The sequence below is a fragment of the Salvelinus namaycush genome, chromosome 2, assembly GCF_016432855.1.
Source record: "Salvelinus namaycush isolate Seneca chromosome 2, SaNama_1.0, whole genome shotgun sequence".
NCBI lineage: Eukaryota > Metazoa > Chordata > Actinopteri > Salmoniformes > Salmonidae > Salvelinus > Salvelinus namaycush.
Window position 1 is genome coordinate 59,220,894 of NC_052308.1, and position 19,498 is coordinate 59,240,391.

The following is a 19,498-nucleotide window of genomic DNA, read 5'->3' on the forward strand; positions in this document are numbered from 1 at the left end:
AAATACGTTATTTATGCTGTTTACAGTTTGAACCCCTACAAAAGGAGATCCATGGAATATCACACAGTATGTGCCTCAAGGTGCAGAGATAATCCAGATGTGCATCTTTTTATCCAGATTACCCTTATATCTAATAATAATAATAAAAGGGTAAGAAAATCCCTCATTACTCATCTGTACTAATTTGGGAACATCTTATTGCCCAAGTCTTCACAAAACCTCTCTCAGATTTTTGCAACACCTCAGCCAGCTCCTGGATGAACTCTAGGATGTATTCACTTCATGTCCCATAGACCAATGCTTCACAACTCCAGTTTGAGTACCGCCAACAGCACACATTTTTGGTGTAGCACCGGACAAACTCATCTGATTCAACTCATTGAGGGCTTGATAATTAACAAGTTGAATCAGGTGTGCTTGTCCGGGGCTACAACAAAAAATGTGTACTGTTGGGAGTAATAAGGGACTGGTGTTGAGAAACACTGCATAGACTGCCAAAATATGCAGTGTCAAGATTGTGAGAAGCTGTCGTCCTTATCGGAATCGGGGGATGCCGGTCGTGACATCTCAAAGAAACTGGATGAGCGAGAGGCCTTTTTCGAACTAGAGGCCTTTTTCGATTTTAGCAGTTGAAGCATCTCGGCCAGCTGTGCCTCCACCACCGCCATGCGGCCATTAAGAGACCCAATGTCTCCCCTAAGCTCCTGCTTCAGGTCCAGGAAAGAGGCGTGCATGGTCTGTACGGGTATAGGACAGACAACCAGCTTCCCTTCTGACTGCACAGGGCTCCGGTCCTGTGGAGTGCGGGCATCACCCACGTTATCTAAGCGCAGGTCGCTCTTGGTAATACCGCTGTCACAAGAGTCTGTCTTCTTGAGAGACATCTCGTTATGTGACTTAGTCCTGTCCGGCAAGGTCTCCATGGACTCGGCCTTAGAAACGCTGCTCCATGACTCTGCTTTCACAACGGATTCCTTGAAACGACCCCAGCCTTTTTTGGTCTTTGGCGCAGGCTCTGCGGACTTGCAGCCTACGAGGTTGCCATTTTGGATGGCCGGGGCATGAAGCATGACTCGGCTAGAGGGCCTGGAGGACAAAGATGACAGTGTGGACTGGGCTGTGGGAGTGGCAGGGCTCTCGGTCACCATGATGATGCTGGTGGAGGCGAGGACCTCGTGGATCTTGGTTTGCTCCAGGTGGATGGTGCCCTTTTCCACGTCTGGTGGCTCCCCCTGACTAGCTCGCTCTGCTGCCAGTCGCGCCTCCCTCTGCTGCCGGAAGCGCTGGAAGAGGCGACGGACGGGGTGGTCCGGAGGAAGGTTCAGAGGGGCCTCATTATTCCTCTTGAGCATCTCCTCTTCCTCACGTTTCACATCACTGATCTTCCGGAACACTATCTGTAACAAGAAATCAGAACATCAGGTTGGGATCAAGCCCATCTTAAATTCTTTGGGTCCAAAATAATATTTGCTGCATTACATCTACTCAATGCAATACCCTTTAAGTATTTTAACTTTAAGTATTTCTTTGGACACTTATGACTTAAACCAGGGCTGCCCAACCCTCTTCCTGGAGATCCACCATCCTGTGGGTTTTCAGTCCAACCCTAATTTAACACACCTGATTCTATTAATTAGCTGCTCAACAAGACCTTAACAAGCTGAATCAGATATGCTAAATTAGGGTTGGACTGAAAACCTACAGGACAGTAGATCTCCAGGAAGAGGGTTGGGCAGCCCTGACTTAAACGTTTCTAAACTGAAGGAAAATAGCATAATGTCCCTCAGCCTCCAAACATACACTACATGACCATGCTCGTCGAACATCTCATTCCAAAATCATGGACATTAATATGGAGTTGGTCCCCCCTTTGCTGCACTAACAGCCTCCACTCTTTCGGAAAGGGTTTCCACTAGTTGTTGGAACATTGCTGCGGGGACTTGCTTCAATTCAGCCACACGAGCATTAGTGAGGTCGGGCACTGATGTTGAGCGATTAGGACTGGCTCGCAGTCGGCGTTCCAAAGTTTGATGGGGTCTGTGAAGGCCAGTCAAGTTCTTCCACATCGATCTCGACAAACCATTTCTGTATGGACCTCGCTTTATGCACAGGGGCATTGTCATGCTTAAACAGGAAGGGGCCTTCCCCAAACTGTTGCCACAAAGTTGAAAGATAGATGAGGGGCAATCAATTCACATTCATCTTCAGAGTTCGTTCTGTTTGGTGACCTAAACTGGGATATGCTTAACACCCCGGCAGTCCTACAATCTAAGCTAGATGCCCTCAATCTCACACAAATGATCAAGGAACCCAGCAGGTACAACCCAAAATCCGTAAACATGGTCACCCTCATAGATATCATCCTGACCAACTTGCCCTCCAAATACACCTCTGCTGTTTTCAATCAGGATCTCAGCGATCACTGCATCTGCTATGGATCCGTGGTCAAACGACCACCCCTCATCACTGTCAAACACTCCCTAAAACACTTCTGCGAGCAGGCCTTTCTAATCGACCTGGCCCGGGTATCCTGGAAGGATATTGACCTCATCCCGTCAGTCGAGGATGCCTGGTCGTACTTTAAAAGTAATTTCCTCACCATCTTAAATAAGCATGCCCCTTTCAAAAAAAATGGAACTATTAACAGATATAGCCCTTGGTTCCCTCCAGACCTGACTGCCCTCGACCAGCACAAAAACATCCTGTGGCGGACTGCAATAGCATCGAATAGTCCCCGCGATATGCAACTGTTCAGGGAAGTCAGGAACCAATACACGCAGTCAATCAGAAAAGCAAAGGCTAGCTTTTTCAAACAGAAATTTGCATCCTGTAGCTCTAACTCCAAAATGTTTTGAGACACTGTAAAGTCCATGGAGAACAAGAGCACCTCCTCACAGCTGCCCACTGCACTGAGGCTAGGTAACACTGTCACCACTGATAAATCCATGATAATCGAGAATTTCAATAAGCATTTCTCTACGGCTGGCCATGCTTTCCTTCTGGCTACCTCAACCCCGGCCAACAGCTCCACACCCCGGCAGCTACTTGCCCAAGCCTCCCCAGCTTCTCCTTCACCCAAATCCAGATAGCAGATGTTCTGAAAGAGCTGCAAAACCTGTACCCGTACAAATCAGTTGGGCTAGACAATCTGGACCCTCACTTTCTACAATTATCCGCCGCCATTGTTGCAACCCCTATTATCAGTCTGTTCAACCTCTCGTATTGTCCGAGATCCCTAAAGATTGGAAAGCTGCCGCGGTTATCCCCCTCTTCAAAGGGGGTGACACTCTAGACCCAAACTGTTATAGACCTATATCCATCCTGCCCTGCCTTTCTAAAGTCTTCGAAAGCTAAGTTAACAAACAGATCACTGACCATTTCGAATCCCACCGTACCTTCTCCGCTGCAATCCAATTTCCGAGCTGGTCACGGGTCCACCTCAGCCACGCTCAAGGTACTAAACGATATCATAACCGCCATCGATAAAAGATTGTACTGTGCAGCCGTCTTCATTGACCTGGCCAAGGCTTTCGACTCTGTCAATCACCGCATTCTTATCGGCACTCTCAACAGCCTTGGTTTCTCAAATGACTGCCTCGCCTGGTTCACCAACTACTTCTCAGACAGAGTTCAGTGTGTCAAATCGGAGTGTCTGTTCTCCGGACCTCTGGCAGTCTATGGGGGTACCACAAGGTTCAATTCTCGGGCCGACTCTTTTCTCCGTATATATCAACGATGTCGCTCTTGCTGCGGGTGATTCCCTGATCCACCTCTAGGCAGACGACACCATTCTGTATACATCTGGCCCTTCTTTGGATACTGTGTTAACAAACCTTCAAACGAGCTTCAATGCCATACAACTCCCTTCCGTGGCCTCCAACTGCTCTTAAACGGTAGTAAAACTAAATGCATGCTTTTCAACCGTTCGCTGCCCGCACCCACCCGCCCGCCCAACTAGCATCACTACTCTGGACGGTTCTGATTTAGAATATGTGGACAACTACAAATACCTAGGTGTCTGGCTAGACTGTAAACTCCCCTTCCAGACTCATATTAAACATCTCCAATCCAAAATAAAATCTAGAATCAGCTTTATATTCCGCAACAAAGCCTCCTTCACTCACGCCGCCAAACATACCCTAGTAAAACTGACTATCCTAACGATCTTTGACGATGTCATTTACAAAATAGCCTCCAACACTCTACTCAGCAAACTGGATGCAGTCTATCACAGTGCCATCCGTTTTGTCACCAAAGCCCCATATACCACCCACCACTGCTACCTATATGCTCTAATCGGCTGGCCCTCGCTACATATTCGTCGCCAGACCCACTGGCTCCAGGTCATCTATAAGTCTTTGCTAGGTAAAGCTCCACCTTATCTCAGCTCACTGGTCACGATAACAACACCCATCCGTGGCACGCGCTCACGCAGGTATATCTCACTGGTCATCCCCAAAGCCAACACCTCCTTTGGCCGCCTTTCCTTCCAGTTCTCTGCTGCCAATGACTGGAACGAATTGCAAAAATCGCTGAAGCTGGAGACTTATATTTCCCTCACTAACTTTAAACATCAGCTATATGAGCAGCTAACCGATCGCTGCAGCTGTACATAGCCCATATGTAAATAGCCCATCCAATCTACCTACCTCATCCCCATATTGTTTTTATTTACTTTTCTGCTCTTTTGCACACCAGTATTTCTACTTGCACATTAAAATCTGCACATCTATCACCCCAGTGTTAATTTAGCTAAATTGTAATTCTTTGCTACTATGGAGTATTTATTGCCTTACCACCTCACGCCATTTGCACACACTGTATAGAGACTCTTTTTTTCCTATTGTGTTATTGACTGTACGCTTGTTTATTCCATGTGTAACTCTGTGTTGTTGTTTGTGTCGCACTGCTTTGCTTTATCTTGGCCAGGTCGCAGTTGTAAATGAGAACTTGTTCTCAACTAGCCTACCTGATTAAATAAAGAATAAATAAATACATAAAAGCACAGAATGATCTAGAATGTAATTGTATGCTGTAGCTTTAAGATTTCCCTTTTTACTGGAACCTAAAGGCCCTACCCCGAACCACGAAAAACAGCCCCATTTTTCTATGTTATTCGACATGGAGGGTCAGATGGTGGTGATGTCCTAAGAAAGAGGCACAGTAATTCTTTCATGAAGCAAAAGTGTTGGAACAATAAAGTGTTGGCATTTGGGAATAGTTAATGCCTCATAGGGGAAGTTGGCACTGACTAACCAGGTTTGAGTGTAATTCAAAGAGAGAGTTTGGAAGTGTTAATGTTTAATTAGATAAAATGTAGGTAATATTGTGCAACATCATTACTATAAATATGTAGAACTGGCACGTTAGCGTCGAGGACACAACCGCTCACTGCCCTAAAAATATCAGTGCGGGTTTTGTTTGTCTCATTTATTTAATTATTACATTTTGAATTGCCAGCTGGAAGCTCACGGGAAAAATAAGTCTGCATTGTGTTTATGTACCACATTGGTCTTTATTTAGCTGCACTCAGCACAAACACAAAGCAGTAGCGGCAAAAAGTAAAGCAGCTTCCCCTCGCCATAGTTATATATCAAGGCAGTGGAAATGCAAAGTGTGGCCCCTTTTAAAATGGATGAATATATTGAACCACATTGAAATCATGGCAGGTGACACATAAAACAATACAAACACATAAATAAGTATTGTTGGGGAGAGGAAACATAATCAAAAGGACAAATCTTATATCGGTCTGCTAATACAAGACTATTAAAGGCCCAGTCCACTAGTTTTGCAAAAAAAATTATATATAATAAAGATTTTAAGGGGTGCTGCAGCACCCTCAGCGCCCCTGCTTCCTGCGGCTATGAGAGTGAAGTAGGTGAGGTTAACATTGATCCAATGCCTATCTAAATGCTTTAAGCAATGATTTTTTCAAACTTGCACTGGTCACAATGAAAACCCAACATCTTTCCGTCTCAAAGCCTGCAAATGCATCTTTAGCTGTACATTCAAACAGCGGCTGTCTATGACTAATACACATTCAGACTCTTCTCCAAAGGCTGCTCCAAAAGGCAGACTATCCCACAGTGCAAATTACATTTGTGTATTCATAAAGCACAATCCCCTGAACAGCCAATCAGATCTTTTGTATTTTCGGCAGACCAGAGAGCTGAGAATTGCTTGACCTGAGGAAGGATTCAGTATGGCTAAAAAGTAGTGCTGAGCGATTAACCAACGTCGGTTCAATTATTTTAATTCCATTTAATTTTTTTATTTTTCTGTGAGCTCAATGTGCACATTGCACAGTTTCTCTAGAGATAAATTATATCTAGCCAGAACTGTGCGATGGCATTAGGGAGTTATAGTTTCCAACAGGCCAATATTTGAAAATAATAAATTGGCAAATATTGTACAATCCAGGTGTGCAAAGCTCTGCCAAAGGTGATTCTAACATATTGACCCAGGGGTGTGAATACTTATGGAAATTAGATTTATGTATTTCCTTTTCAATAAATTTGCTAAACATGTTTTCACTTTGTCATTATGGGTTATTGTGTGTAGATGGGTGAGAAATCAATGTGATAAATGTTGAATTAAGGCTGTAACACAACATTTGGAAAAGGTCAAAGGGTATGAATATCTTCTGAAGGCACTGTATCTACCTCTCCAGTATCCCTACACATGTATTGGAACTGACCCAGTATATAGCTAGCTTACATCTCATGTTCTTATTTTTATTTTGTGTATAGTCATGTTATTTTAGTACTACATTGATCTTGATTACTTAACTTTTATTTTAAGTAGCTTTTATCTTCATGACGATCTTCATCCATAACCGTGCGGTTATACGGTAATTATGCCAGCACTACAGCTGAAGTGTTACACCTCCAGCATCTTCAGAAAATTACAGTAATACAGTTACTCACCTGTAATATGCCATCTACTCATGGCTACAAGAAGTCGCCGCATTGCCCATAACTGTCTCCATCTTTATCTGTCTCTAGGAATGTGGCAGATTCATTCAGTTAATATTAATTTGTTCACGACCATGAGACTATTTGAGATGCAGTATGGCTAACAATCAAACGTGTCCATCAATCTGTGTCTTGTGTTAGTATTAAGACCTTTCTCAGATCATGATTAAATGTGGTGATGCAGACTGCAGAGGCTTTCCCAGAATCATTCTGGCATTAACCATGTAATCAATATCTTTATTACCCCTAGTCGTGGGGTTTTCATTTAGTCATTTCATCTGGTGAAATTGAATCGTGACAATGGATTAATATGTGGGTCAGGGGAATTTTAAAAGTTCTTGGTGGTCGTATAATAAAACATAGATGAAGAACAAGAAAGTAGTTAGTACATAATGCTTTAGAGTGGATTATTGTAGCTAGTTGTTTAAGGTTATATGAAACAGCTGGTCATGAAATCATATAGATCACTGTGTTATTAGGAAATACAGCACAAATACTGTAGTCCATCACATTATTGTATTAGACTTAGATTAGATTTAGACCTGTATCCCAGACCTGTATCCCACATTTCTCACAAGATCAGTAATATGGGCTGAAACTTGTCCAGCAACGTTCCCATAGGGTTTCTTAATACAGATATCTTCGATTGGTGAAAAAGACATGAGATCCTTATAGAGTAGAGGGATTTATTTTTGTGAATCAAGATGTGTAATGTAAAAAGATCTGTCCGGTGAAGCGACTGCAGACGATGCAGTATGGGGTATTGCAGGTGGAAGACCAGCATTGTGCCTACTCAAGCGAGTCAGGGTCATTTCTCACACAGGAGATCATTATTGCACAGTGCGGCAGAACGGGTCCCATGCAGCAGGGCTGGGTTTCAGATCGATCAGGGGAAGGGAGAGGCCGTGAGAGGGGCGGAGAGACAACGCAAGGGAAATAAAGAGGAGAAAGAGATAAGAGAGACTGGTGATGACAGACAATACCCACCGAGTGTTTAATCAGCTTAGGGTGGAGAGGTGGTACACATAGGATTCAATGGAGGCTGCTGAGGAGAGGACGGCTCATTATATTGGCTGAACGGAGCGAATGGAATGGCATCAAACCATGTGTTTAATACTATTGCACTGATACTGCTCCAGCCATTACCACGAGCCCGTCCTCCCCGAATAAGGTGTCACCAACCTCCTGTGATAGGATTTGTCTTTTGATCAAAAAGTTGGTGTTACTTATCTTGTTAATAGTTATGTTCTTTGTAGCAGTAGTAGTCATCGTAGCACAACATGGAAGTGGTGGTATGTGGTAGTAGGTACTGTATTGTAGTAGTAAAGTATCGCCCAATACTATACAATGAGGGAATATGATTGTAGTGTGCTTTATTCCTTTTGGCTGGCTTCCACCATGCTGTCTTGGCAACATTGCCAGTCTCTGCTTTGACTTTGCCTTTTAAAGGACAACTGTCTGGCATTGGTGGTCAGTATTATGAACCCTGAACTATCTGAAACCCAGAAGTATGGGTTTACCTATCTAGGGTCTAGTTCTTCTCAAGGTTTTTATTTTTCTTTACTCCAGTCGCCTTTTGCTCTTTGTGGATTTGAGGCCCATGCTTTTTTTCCCGACCACTTCATTTGTAAAAAGCGATATACACATGAAAATGAATTGCTTCAATGACTGATTACGATTTGAAATTCTTGGCACATGGACATTGATCGAACTAGTGACTAATGTCTCTCTGTTGTAACAATATATTCCCAGAGCTCGTGTGTTAATCTATGAATCACTTTTTGCTCAATGCCCCTTGCTGCTGCACTCAACTGCAATACTGGAGGTCTTTCACACTTCCTGTTTCTAACCTTGACCTTCTGAATTCGGGTACAAAAGAGAATTTAAAAAATGAAAAATCTGTTTCATGGTAAAGCAGAAGAGGATCGGACCATTGACCTGAAGGAGTCCCCCCCACTCACCACCTAGGTTACTTCCCCTTCTGAAATGTCTTGTTTTTTTTACTTTATGCAAATCTCAAGTGCCTTGGTTTGTGCAATGAGATTTGGAAACAATTAACATCACTAAGGGGCAGCATTTCTAACTTTAGATCTGTGGGTTTGACAAACATTTTCCTGCAAGTCTCCCATTCACATCAATGAAGGATTCACGTGAAAGTAATGCATGCTTTCCATACTTGGAATGGGGCCCCAGCTATCTAGATAAAGCATTTATGAATTGTAAACCTTTTTACCAGGTAAGTTGATAGAACTGCGAAACGTTACAGGGGCGAGGAGTGGGGTTGATATTAAAGATATTAAAGATTCATACATATTTGACATCCATCTAAGACAAGAAGTTGAAAGCAGCTCTCTCGTCAAATGTAGAAAATGTACGCACTCGCTGTACTGTATGTCGCTTTGGATAAAAGCGTTTGCTAAGTGGCATTTATATATACTATGCATTTTCACTTCTCTCACCTCAGATTATGCTGCAATGTCAATAGTTGCATTGCCATTTACTTTTTAAAACTAGTAATCGACAGCCTTGGAGACTTTTGATGTGTCATTTAATTTGGTTTATAAACTGGCATGAAATTAAGTTTCCAAAATAAATCCAGATTGCATATCTCAGTAGCTCTGCTAAGAGCTCATTTCATTTTGTAAAGATAGATCCACAATGGGTATGTTCTTAATTATTCCCTTTTCACAACCGATCTGAGTAAACCACCCAACAAAAATAAACTACACAAATAGGAAGCTATTTAAATTCTTGGTGAATCTGGTCCAGTCTCTCCAGAGTGTATGGTTCATTCATTAAACATAAACCACGTTTCCAACCACGGTTTTTATGCAAGTAAAGTCATACCGTGTAAAAAAAATAAAATAATAAAACACGAGAGCTGTGATGAAAACAGGAAGTTTCGGTACAATTTTATAAATTGCAACAGATAATTTGTTTGTTTGACATGGTTGGATCTTTTTGTGTTAGTAAAATTAATTATGCGAGAAATGGCTGTGGAAAGGCTTTTATGCGCAAATATTGATATAATAACCATATCAAAGTAAACTTGGAGTCGCGATGACATGGTGTGTGGTCCACCCACTACGACTTAAATGCGATGGAAACACATTAGACATATTTTTATTCGTTACATGAAAACTTAAGTGAAGAGTACATTTTGTGTGCACTACGTCCTCACACACAGATATTTATCTGCAACAAGTCACTTTGGTGGAAACGCCACTGGTGGGAAAATGTGCATATTTTCTTTATGCATATTTTTGAATATTCACATGAAAATCTGTCGCCAGTTGGATGGAAACTTATCTACTGTGTCAATTATGCAATCAATTTATTTCTGAAATCAATATGACTTATTATACTCATCAATATTTGACCTTGTCGACATCACTGTCTAAATGCCTAATCAGCTCGCGTTAATGCAAAAGGTCTATGAAAAATGGCGCTTGTCGACAGACATCAAAAGCTATCATGATGGGCCTCCAGAATTGGAAATCAGTAACACACCAGTTGATGGGCCATGGGCATAACCTACAGAAATGGGCCTCACGACCCTATGGCGGAACCAGGGTCGTGTTCATTAGGGCACACGATAGAAAACAACAATGAGCGTTTCTAATCGGACAGGTCCAGATAGTTCTTCAATTTGGTGCCTAATGATCACTGCCCTGTATCATACCTAACAGCAGGTTCGAGCATTAGCCAAATCAGGATCAGTGGCTGCCTAAAGAGGCTTACGCACCTGAAAGCTTGTCTAGACTAATCAAAGCAATAACCTTGATGACAGCAAGAAGCCGCATGCACCACGGCTAAGGGTGCAGATCGTGACTAGCCATAATAGGATATGCGGTAAAAGTGAGCCATCGTATTAGTCAACATGACCTCTATTGCCTCTATACTCAAGTTTGAATTGGATGATGATAAGGACAGAGGATTGCATCTTGATGAAGCAACAGCACCTTCTGATGAATCAGCTATGTCCTCCTCGTGAATATGCTGTGTTTTCTTCAGCGAAGTTGAAACAATTCAGTACTTGAATTTTTTTTTTATAGAAAATGCTGTGGGTTTTCAGTGATGTTCTTGGTTTACAAGTTATCAATTTGTTGTCTGTATTGAGGTTTTGAGTGTTTGAGTGGGTGTAAAGAGTCAATGAAGAAACGCTCTCATTGCTACCATGGTTGAAGTCTAGAAGCTTATTGCACTGATATTCAGATCAATAAGACATAGCGGGCCATTTGTTAAAAAATGCAACATGAAAAAAGAATGAATGAATCTGCATCATTAGTAATAATCTGTCAAATTATGCATTTCTAATATACTATTCAAGCACCATGATGATTGTCATATTGTAATGATCCTCGCTAATGAGCCCACCTTACAATTCCCCCTAAGTGAGCTAACCCTATTGGAGCAATCCGTAGCGTGTCTTTAACACAAGCGACCTGGGTTCTATAATATTTTGACAAAGGCTGAGAGAGTATAGTGTAGTTTATACTTTGTTTAGAGGCCGTATCGTTTTACAGGTAAGGAACAAGTCAGTAACAGGTTAAATTACAGACAAACAAAAGAGAGACAAGGACATTTTGATAAAAATGGAGGACAAGGTGAATCCATTATTAAGTAATTATTCAACATTTGTCAAATATCACTTTGTGCAATTACTTGTCCCTGGAAGGAAATATTGTACTATGCAATACAAAGACCGGGAACTGGCCACCATCTCACTTCCTCTTGGTCCAAGAAAGTTCTTTAAAGACACATTCCACAGAGAATCAATTATGGTGTAACCTCGTCCCCAGATATTGCGAGCATTGGCCGGATGTGTCTGGGAACGAGATTAACTATGGTGAAACAGCAAGGCCAGCGTCACAAATTAAGTGTGAGACACCAAGTACAACTGACTCGGCATGATGAAGGTAGACTCAGCAATGACATCAGTTTTGGCAGATTGTTGTTGTTTATGCCTGTAAGGCAGAAGTCATTTCATTTATGCTGCTGTTGATGTCTAGCCAAAAGTTGCCCCACTCTATTTGATGATGAAATATTGCTGAGTCTATCTTTTAAGCAGTTCCCATAAAGATAAGGTGCCACACCCACCAAAAAAGCAATCTTTGAGAAAGATCAATTGAGGTTGACGCGTCAGCTTTTTAAAAATAAATAAGAGCACTATTCATTGAGGGAGATGCCATCACCTTTCCTGTTATTAACTGCGGGACACAGAGAGATCTCTGTCCCAATATTCTTAAATAGCTCTCGTTTCCCTCCAGACCACTGTTCGGAAAGGACTGGATAGGTGAAAAATAAATAACTTAGGAGTCTATCCAATCAATAAGCTATTGGAGACTATTGAGACACAGAGAGAGAGCAATGCTCCCGGGTAGCTTACCCTCTTTCTGAGGTTATAGGTGAGCAGCAGGTTGCGGGAGAAGTGGTTAGAGAAGGCCGTGTAGAACTCCAGAACTTTCTGCAGAGCTTCACGCTTGATGACGTGGAGGTCGCAGTAAGTCAAGGCCCGAACGTTGGCGCAAGCCTGGGCTAGGGTCACCTCCTTCCAGAAGACGTCCCCAAACACGTCTCCCTTTCCTGTGAAGATACAAAACGGGGGATAGAAAGGAGAGAGAGAAGTAGTGAGGTGAATGATAACAAGGGAAACCCCATCCATCCACAATGATATGAATCTAACTGCCATGAAGCTAATCTTGTAGCCTTTCATGGTAATACAAAGTCAAAAGCCCAAGGTCATACCTCTATCCTGAAATGTTCTTCAATGCAAACTGCCTGTACAATGTGAACACACACAAAAAAAAAAAGACCATTGAAAAAGAATGCGTTACGTAACTGGTATTTAAAAAATATCTCGTTTGAGACCAACGGGCGAAAATGATACACAGTGCATTTGCGATACCAATTGTAGAAGCCTTGTCGCCTACAAGGCAAACAGACGCTGTACTGAATTGTAAACAACATATTCCAGCTCTTACTAATGAAAAGTTGCATCCCTCACTTCACCGAGCTTCTACTTTTCTGGAAACAGATCGAAAAAAGTATTAGCCAAGACTCCATAAGCCATGGTTATTAACACATATGCAGACTTTTTGGTTTTCACACATGAAAATGCAAATCTGTCCCTTTCCAGTGTCCAGATTGGATTGATGAAATGAATCAGACAGCTTATGGGAGATTTTGAGTTACAGTGCAGCTTTGAGTGACTGGGTAAATATAGCTTTGTGAATAAAATAGACTGGGGGGGAAAAAATATACTCAACAAAAATATAAACGCAACATGTAAAGTGTTGGTCCCATGTTTCATAAGCTGAGATAAAAGATCCCAGAAATGTTCCATACCCACAAAAAGCTTATTTCTCTCAAATGTTGTGCACACATTTGTTTATATACCTGTTAGTGAGCATTTCTCCTTTGCCAAGATAGTCCATCCACCTGACAGGTGCAGCTTGTGTTGGACAATAAAAGGCCACTCTAAAATGTGCAGTTCTGTCACACAACACAATGTCACGTGCTCAGTCCCCTCCTGTACTCCCTGTTCACCCACGACTGCATGGCCAGGCATGACTCCAACACCATCATTACGTTTGCAGACGACACAACAGTGGTAGGCCTGATCACGGGCAATGACGAGACAGCCTATAGGGAGGAGGTCAGAGACCTGGCCGGGCGGTGCCAGAATAACAACCTCTCCCTCAACGTAACCAAGACAAAGGAGATAATTGTGGACTACAGGAAAAGGAGGCCCGAGCACGCCCCCATTCTCATCGACAGGGCTGTAGTGGAGCAGGTTGAGAGCTTCAAGTTCCTTGGTGTCCACATCACCAACAAACTAGAATGGTCCAAACACACCAAGACAGTCGTGAAGAGGGCACGACAAAGCCTATTCCCCCTCAGGAAACTAAAAAGATTTGGCATGGGTCCTGAGATCCTCAAAAGGTTCTACAGCTGCAACATCGAGAGCATCCTGACTGGTTGCATCACTGCCTGGTACGGCAATTGCTCTGCCTCTGACCGCAAGGCACTACAGAGGGTAGTGCGTTCGGCCCAGTACATCACTGTGGCTAAGCTGCCTGCCATCCAGGACCTCTACACCAGGCGGTGTCAGAGGAAGGCCCTAAAAATTGTCAAAGACCCCAGCCACCCCAGTCATAGACTGTTCTCTCTACTGCCGCATGGCAAGCGGTACCAGAGTGCCAAGTCTAGGACAAAAAGGCTTCTCAACAGTTTTTACCCCCAAGCCATAAGACTCCTGAACAGGTAATCAAATGGATACCCGGACTATTTGCATTGTGTGCCCCCCCAACCCCTCTTTTTTACGCTGCTGCTACTCTCTGTTTATCATATATACATAGTCACTTTAACTATACATTCATGTACATACTACCTCAATTGGGCCGACCAATCAGTGCTCCCACATATTGGCTAACCGGGCTATCTGCATTGTGTCCCACCCACCACCCCCCTCTTTTACGCTACTGCTACTCTCTGTTCATCATATATGCATAGTCACTTTAACCATATCTACATGTACATACTACCTCAATCAGCCTGACTAACCGGTGTCTGTATGTAGCCTTGCTACTTTTATAGCCTCGCTACTGTATATAGCCTGTCTTTTTACTGTTGTTTTATTTCTTTACCTACCTATTGTTCACCTAATACCCTTTTGCACTATTGGTTAGAGCCTGTAAGTAAGCATTTCACTGTAAGGTTGTAATACCTGTTGTATTCGGCGCACGTGACAAATAAACTTTGATTTGATCTACCCGCTCCAAAGTGGGTGGGCCTATGCCCTCTCAGGCCTACCCATTGTTGTGCCTAAGGGATTTATTTCAATTGACTGATTTCCTTATACTAACTAACAGTAAAAATCATTGAAATTGTTGCATGTTGTGTTTATATTTTTGTTCAGTATAGATGGGGGGAGTACTTTTTATTTAAAAAACATGACATTTATGATTGAAGTTTACTGTTTCGGACCAACCGGTCACTCACTCACCACAAACTGTATACAGCTTTCAACGATGTTTGAACATTAAGGGTTATTTGCATGTGGAAATGTTGCATAATGCCTGTTAGATGTATGTAGATTTCCGCCTAAATAAATAATTACTTTTGGGTATGGCCAAAAACAATAAGTAGTAATGCTCCAAGAAAGATAAAAAAAAACTCACCTTTTCTAGTAAAAATGTATTGCTGAGGTGTACTCACTTTTGAAGACACAAGCTCAATTACATGAAAATATGAAATATTATATGATTTATTTCCTATTCAACAAACTTAATGAATAGGGCTTGAAATGACTTACATGCTTTCTTAATATTAGTAACAGCCAATTTAGAAAAACGACTACTAAGAGTTCACCTTATAACTGTAAAATGGATATGATCATACTGTATTTAGTGACACCATTTGGAACCATTTCATAGAACTGCCGACAGAAAATGTTCTGCCCTGTGTCCTCTGAGAGACGCAGAGACGCCATTCACACACCAGCCGACTCGTTACAACTTCAGCTTTAATATTTAGCCTGTCTGTGATCACACAAAGTGGTTGTTTCACATCTACAAATAATGTTTGTTTTTCATTCAACTCGAAATAAAACCATTTGTGTTTGTCGAAGAGCAATTGGAATACTTTCTTTCAGCACGGACGTTTCTCAACTCTCCAGTGGTATATGGCATGTCAGAGTGCGACGGCACGGTACTTATACTCCCGCAACCGCAAGAAGCAGGCCTTTAGCCGACTGTACGGTGTCTACAGATAGATTTATAAGTGAAAATGGCGGTCGGAAGCTGTACCAGAACCACGCTGCTCCCAACTTTAGGGGAGTTTACATCCAATAGTTAAAGTGTCAATCAGCTGTAGAAACAATAACAAAGTGACCTCCCCTCCCGTTTCGGTAAAAATCTGAGATGGGGCTGGAGAAATGTTACCATTCAAATTCATAGACAAGCTATGGATGCAAGGACTGACCATCCATTATATAACAAGTATAGTTTTAACCATGGTTAGAGGCTATATAGTGTTTCTTTGGATTTACTTTGTTTATGTAACGGATGTGAAATGGCTAGCTAGTTAGCGGTGGTGCGCGCTAATAGCCTTTCAATCGGTGACGTCACTTGCTCTGAGACCTTGAAGTAGTGGTTCCCCTTGCTCTGCAAGGGCCGCGGCTTTTGTGGAGCGATGGGTAACGATGCTTCGTGGGTGACTGTTGTTGATGTGTGCAGAGGGTCCCTGGTTCGCGAGGGGGCGGACTAAAGTTATACTGTTACATTGGTGCCGTGACCCGGATCACTGGTTGCTGCGGAAAAGGAGGAGGTCGAAAGGGGGGTGAGTGTAACGGATGTGAAATAGCTAGCTAGTTAGCGGTGGTGCGCACTAATAGCCTTTCAATTGGTGACATCACTTGCTCTGAGACCTTGAAGTAGTGGTTCCCCTTGCTCTGCAAGGGCCGCGGCTTTTGTGGAGCGATGGGTAACGATGCTTCGTGGGTGACTGTTGTTGGTGTGTGCAGAGGGTCCCTGGTTCGCGAGGGGACGGACTAAAGTTATACTGTTTCATTGATGCTGTTGACCCGGATCACTGGTTGCTGCGGAAAAGGAAGTCGAAAGGGGGGTGAGTGTAACGGATGTGAAATAGCTAGCTAGTTAGCGGTGGTGCGCGCTAATAGCCTTTCAATTGGTGACGTCACTTGCTCTGAGACCTTGAAGTAGTGGTTCCCCTTGCTCTGCAAGGGCCGTGGCTTTTGTGGAGCAATGGGTAACGATGCTTCATGGGTGACTGTTGTTGATGTGTGCAGAGGGTCCCTGGTTCGCGCCCGGGTCGGGGCGAGGGGACGGACTAAAGTTATACTGTTACATTTACAAACATTGAACTTTAACAAGCTTATATTTTGGGTGTGACAGTTGAACTAAGCTCATGAGGCATTTATAAGTTATATTCTTTAAGAATAAATGGGTACATATCATTGATTTATACGTCCAAAACTGAATGTAGCAACTTCTGATTGTTCCATTAATGGGACATTTCACTCATAAATGAAAGTTGTCAGATGTTTTCAGGCCTTGAAAGTAATGTCAAGATGAAATAACCTCCCACAATATTGGTTAATGGAAAAGATAAGCACTGTCTCATTTCCTGGTTTCATTCGGTGCTTGACTTTTCCATTCATTTGGGGTGGAGGAATACAGCTGGATGTACACACACGACGTTGTCACGTGGTTTCATCTTGACATTAGATTACTTTAGAGGTCTGAAAACATTTGACAAACTTTGATTTGAAAATGAAATTCATGTTCCTTTTAGATTAATTAATAACAGACAAACAGTTTGTCATTATATCACCATGCCTTGCTTTTTGGGAGACTTTCTGTCCTTGGATGATATTTGAGGGGATATGTGAAAAATGGGTATGACAAGTCACATTTAATCGACTCCAGCCATATCTGGCACAAATTGCTTTAATGACCAACGTTACTCATTTTTCGCCAATCTGCTCCTTAGACTCTCCATATCTCGTAGTGGGAATAGGGCTAGTGTTAATATTCACAGTGTCAATAAGACTATGTTAATATCCTCTTCCCATTGGGTTAGTATATCTACTTTTCAATTCACATTACATCCTTGCCTTATCTTTCGTTGTGGCTGGCAATGCAACATTATTGGTCGACAGCTCAAATATTCCGTAAATATCACAGTAGAACTTGTCAGTAAGCACAAACTATTTAACAATCAGAGCAACTTTTCTTCTAAAACAAACTACAATGTTGAATAATGCTACAATCCACAAGCATGTGCGGACAAAGGATTTATTTTCTCATCCGTACACATTAAATTAGCTGACAATGCACAGCGAACTCCTGCTAACTACCATTAACATGCTTCATGATCAAGTAACGTTAGCATATAAATAATGAAAATTTACCCCTCCCATACGAATATGAAAGTAAAGTAACGTTATCATAGTGTCATTCATATTATAATATATAATATATGGTCCCGTGTGGCTCAGTTGGTAGAGCATGGCGCTTGCAACGCCAGGGTTGTGGGTTCATTTCCCACGGGGGGACCAGGATGAATATGTATGAACTTTCCAATTTGTAAGTCGCTCTGGATAAGAGCGTCTGCTAAATGACGTAATATATGCTACACAGCTAGGTAACATTAGCTAAGTAAACAAAATAATTTCTGCATTCTTACAAACCTGCTGGCTATAGCGGAATGCTGACGTTTAGCTGAACCATAGCTAGACAGGAGCTCTTAGGCTTACACTAGCTACCATATTAAAAATACCTTAGAACAAACCAGACTTAATTTGATCAATATCATGGAAGTCATTATATTAGGTGGTTGGTCAAAGCCCGAAAAACGTTCACTTGATCAATCCCCGTTGAGGGATGATCAGATTTTTTGTATATGACCGTAAAACATTTTTATGATGACTATAACATTTGTTGGCACCTTCAATTCTTGCATATTTTCTCATGAGTATATTTCACCATTCTGTCTGCTCAGGCAAATTTGCCGAAATGCTAAACATGGAACCAAATCAGAACTCCCGTACATACCCCTTGTGATGACGGCAGCCAATGTCCTGCATCTATCTACGATGTAAACACAGCTCTGGTGAAAACACGAGCTTCTGTCTGACGAAGAGGAACATAGCTCCCAAAGACTGAAATAAGATAAATATCAATTTAAGTGCACTTGAAATATGCAAAATGCAATACGAGATGTCTTGATCGTATGAAGAGGTAACTCCGTTGACCATTTAGCCAATTTATTGAAAACTAGCCAATGTTACAGTTTGACTAGCCTAGCCAGCTACTGTAAATTCTAATTTGTGTTTCATTAGCTATCTCCCTGTCAGTGAATTCAATTTTCGAATCAAGTTTTGGCCTGATTATATGTCTAATTTCATATAATTAGCTACAGGCTTAACGAAACCTTTACTGTGCGTAGAAACCCAAATAAAAGCATGTAGATAGAAAGATGTGTGTGTGTGTGTGTCATGTATGCTAGAATGGAGATTTTAAAAAAGGGCAGCTTCATATGCATATTAGCCAAACACATATAGCATAGCCTACACTTATAGCATACCTTGCAATACAATCTTCTCTAAAAACAGTTGTACAATGTGCTCTGCAATAAGATTCCTTAAACCAGACGAGTTCTCAAATAGCAGCTGCCCAATACCATAGTGGGCATGCATAATGTTGGATGCATTGGAATAATATAAGGTATGAACAATGATTTATTTTTTTTACGTTTTTTATTTATAATTGATTTAACTAGGCAAGTCAGTTAAGAACAAATTCTGATTTACAATGAAGGCCTACCTGATAAAGAGCCTGTAGGCTTATAAGAAATTAATGTTTGTTTCAAATACTAAAATGTTATGTGAACGTCAGTATATTTAGGTGGTTTAAGTGATTAACTTTTCTACTAATCTTCTAAAAGTTGACCATGCCAAAATCTTCCCAATCCATTCATTATTCTACTAACTATGA

General features: G+C 41.9%; 1 protein-coding gene across 1 annotated transcript in view; it reads right to left on the minus strand.

The window, feature by feature from the left end:
* Positions 1-509: 509 nt before the first annotated feature.
* Positions 510-19,498, minus strand: part of kcnh1b (potassium voltage-gated channel, subfamily H (eag-related), member 1b) — a 59,709-nt gene continuing 40,720 nt past the window's right edge. The window contains exons 11-12 of the mRNA XM_038966374.1: positions 12,367-12,563; positions 510-1,397 (exon numbers count right to left, since the gene is read on the minus strand). Of these exons, the coding sequence (XP_038822302.1) occupies positions 510-1,397; positions 12,367-12,563 (1,085 nt within the window). The remainder of the gene's footprint in view (positions 1,398-12,366; positions 12,564-19,498) is intronic.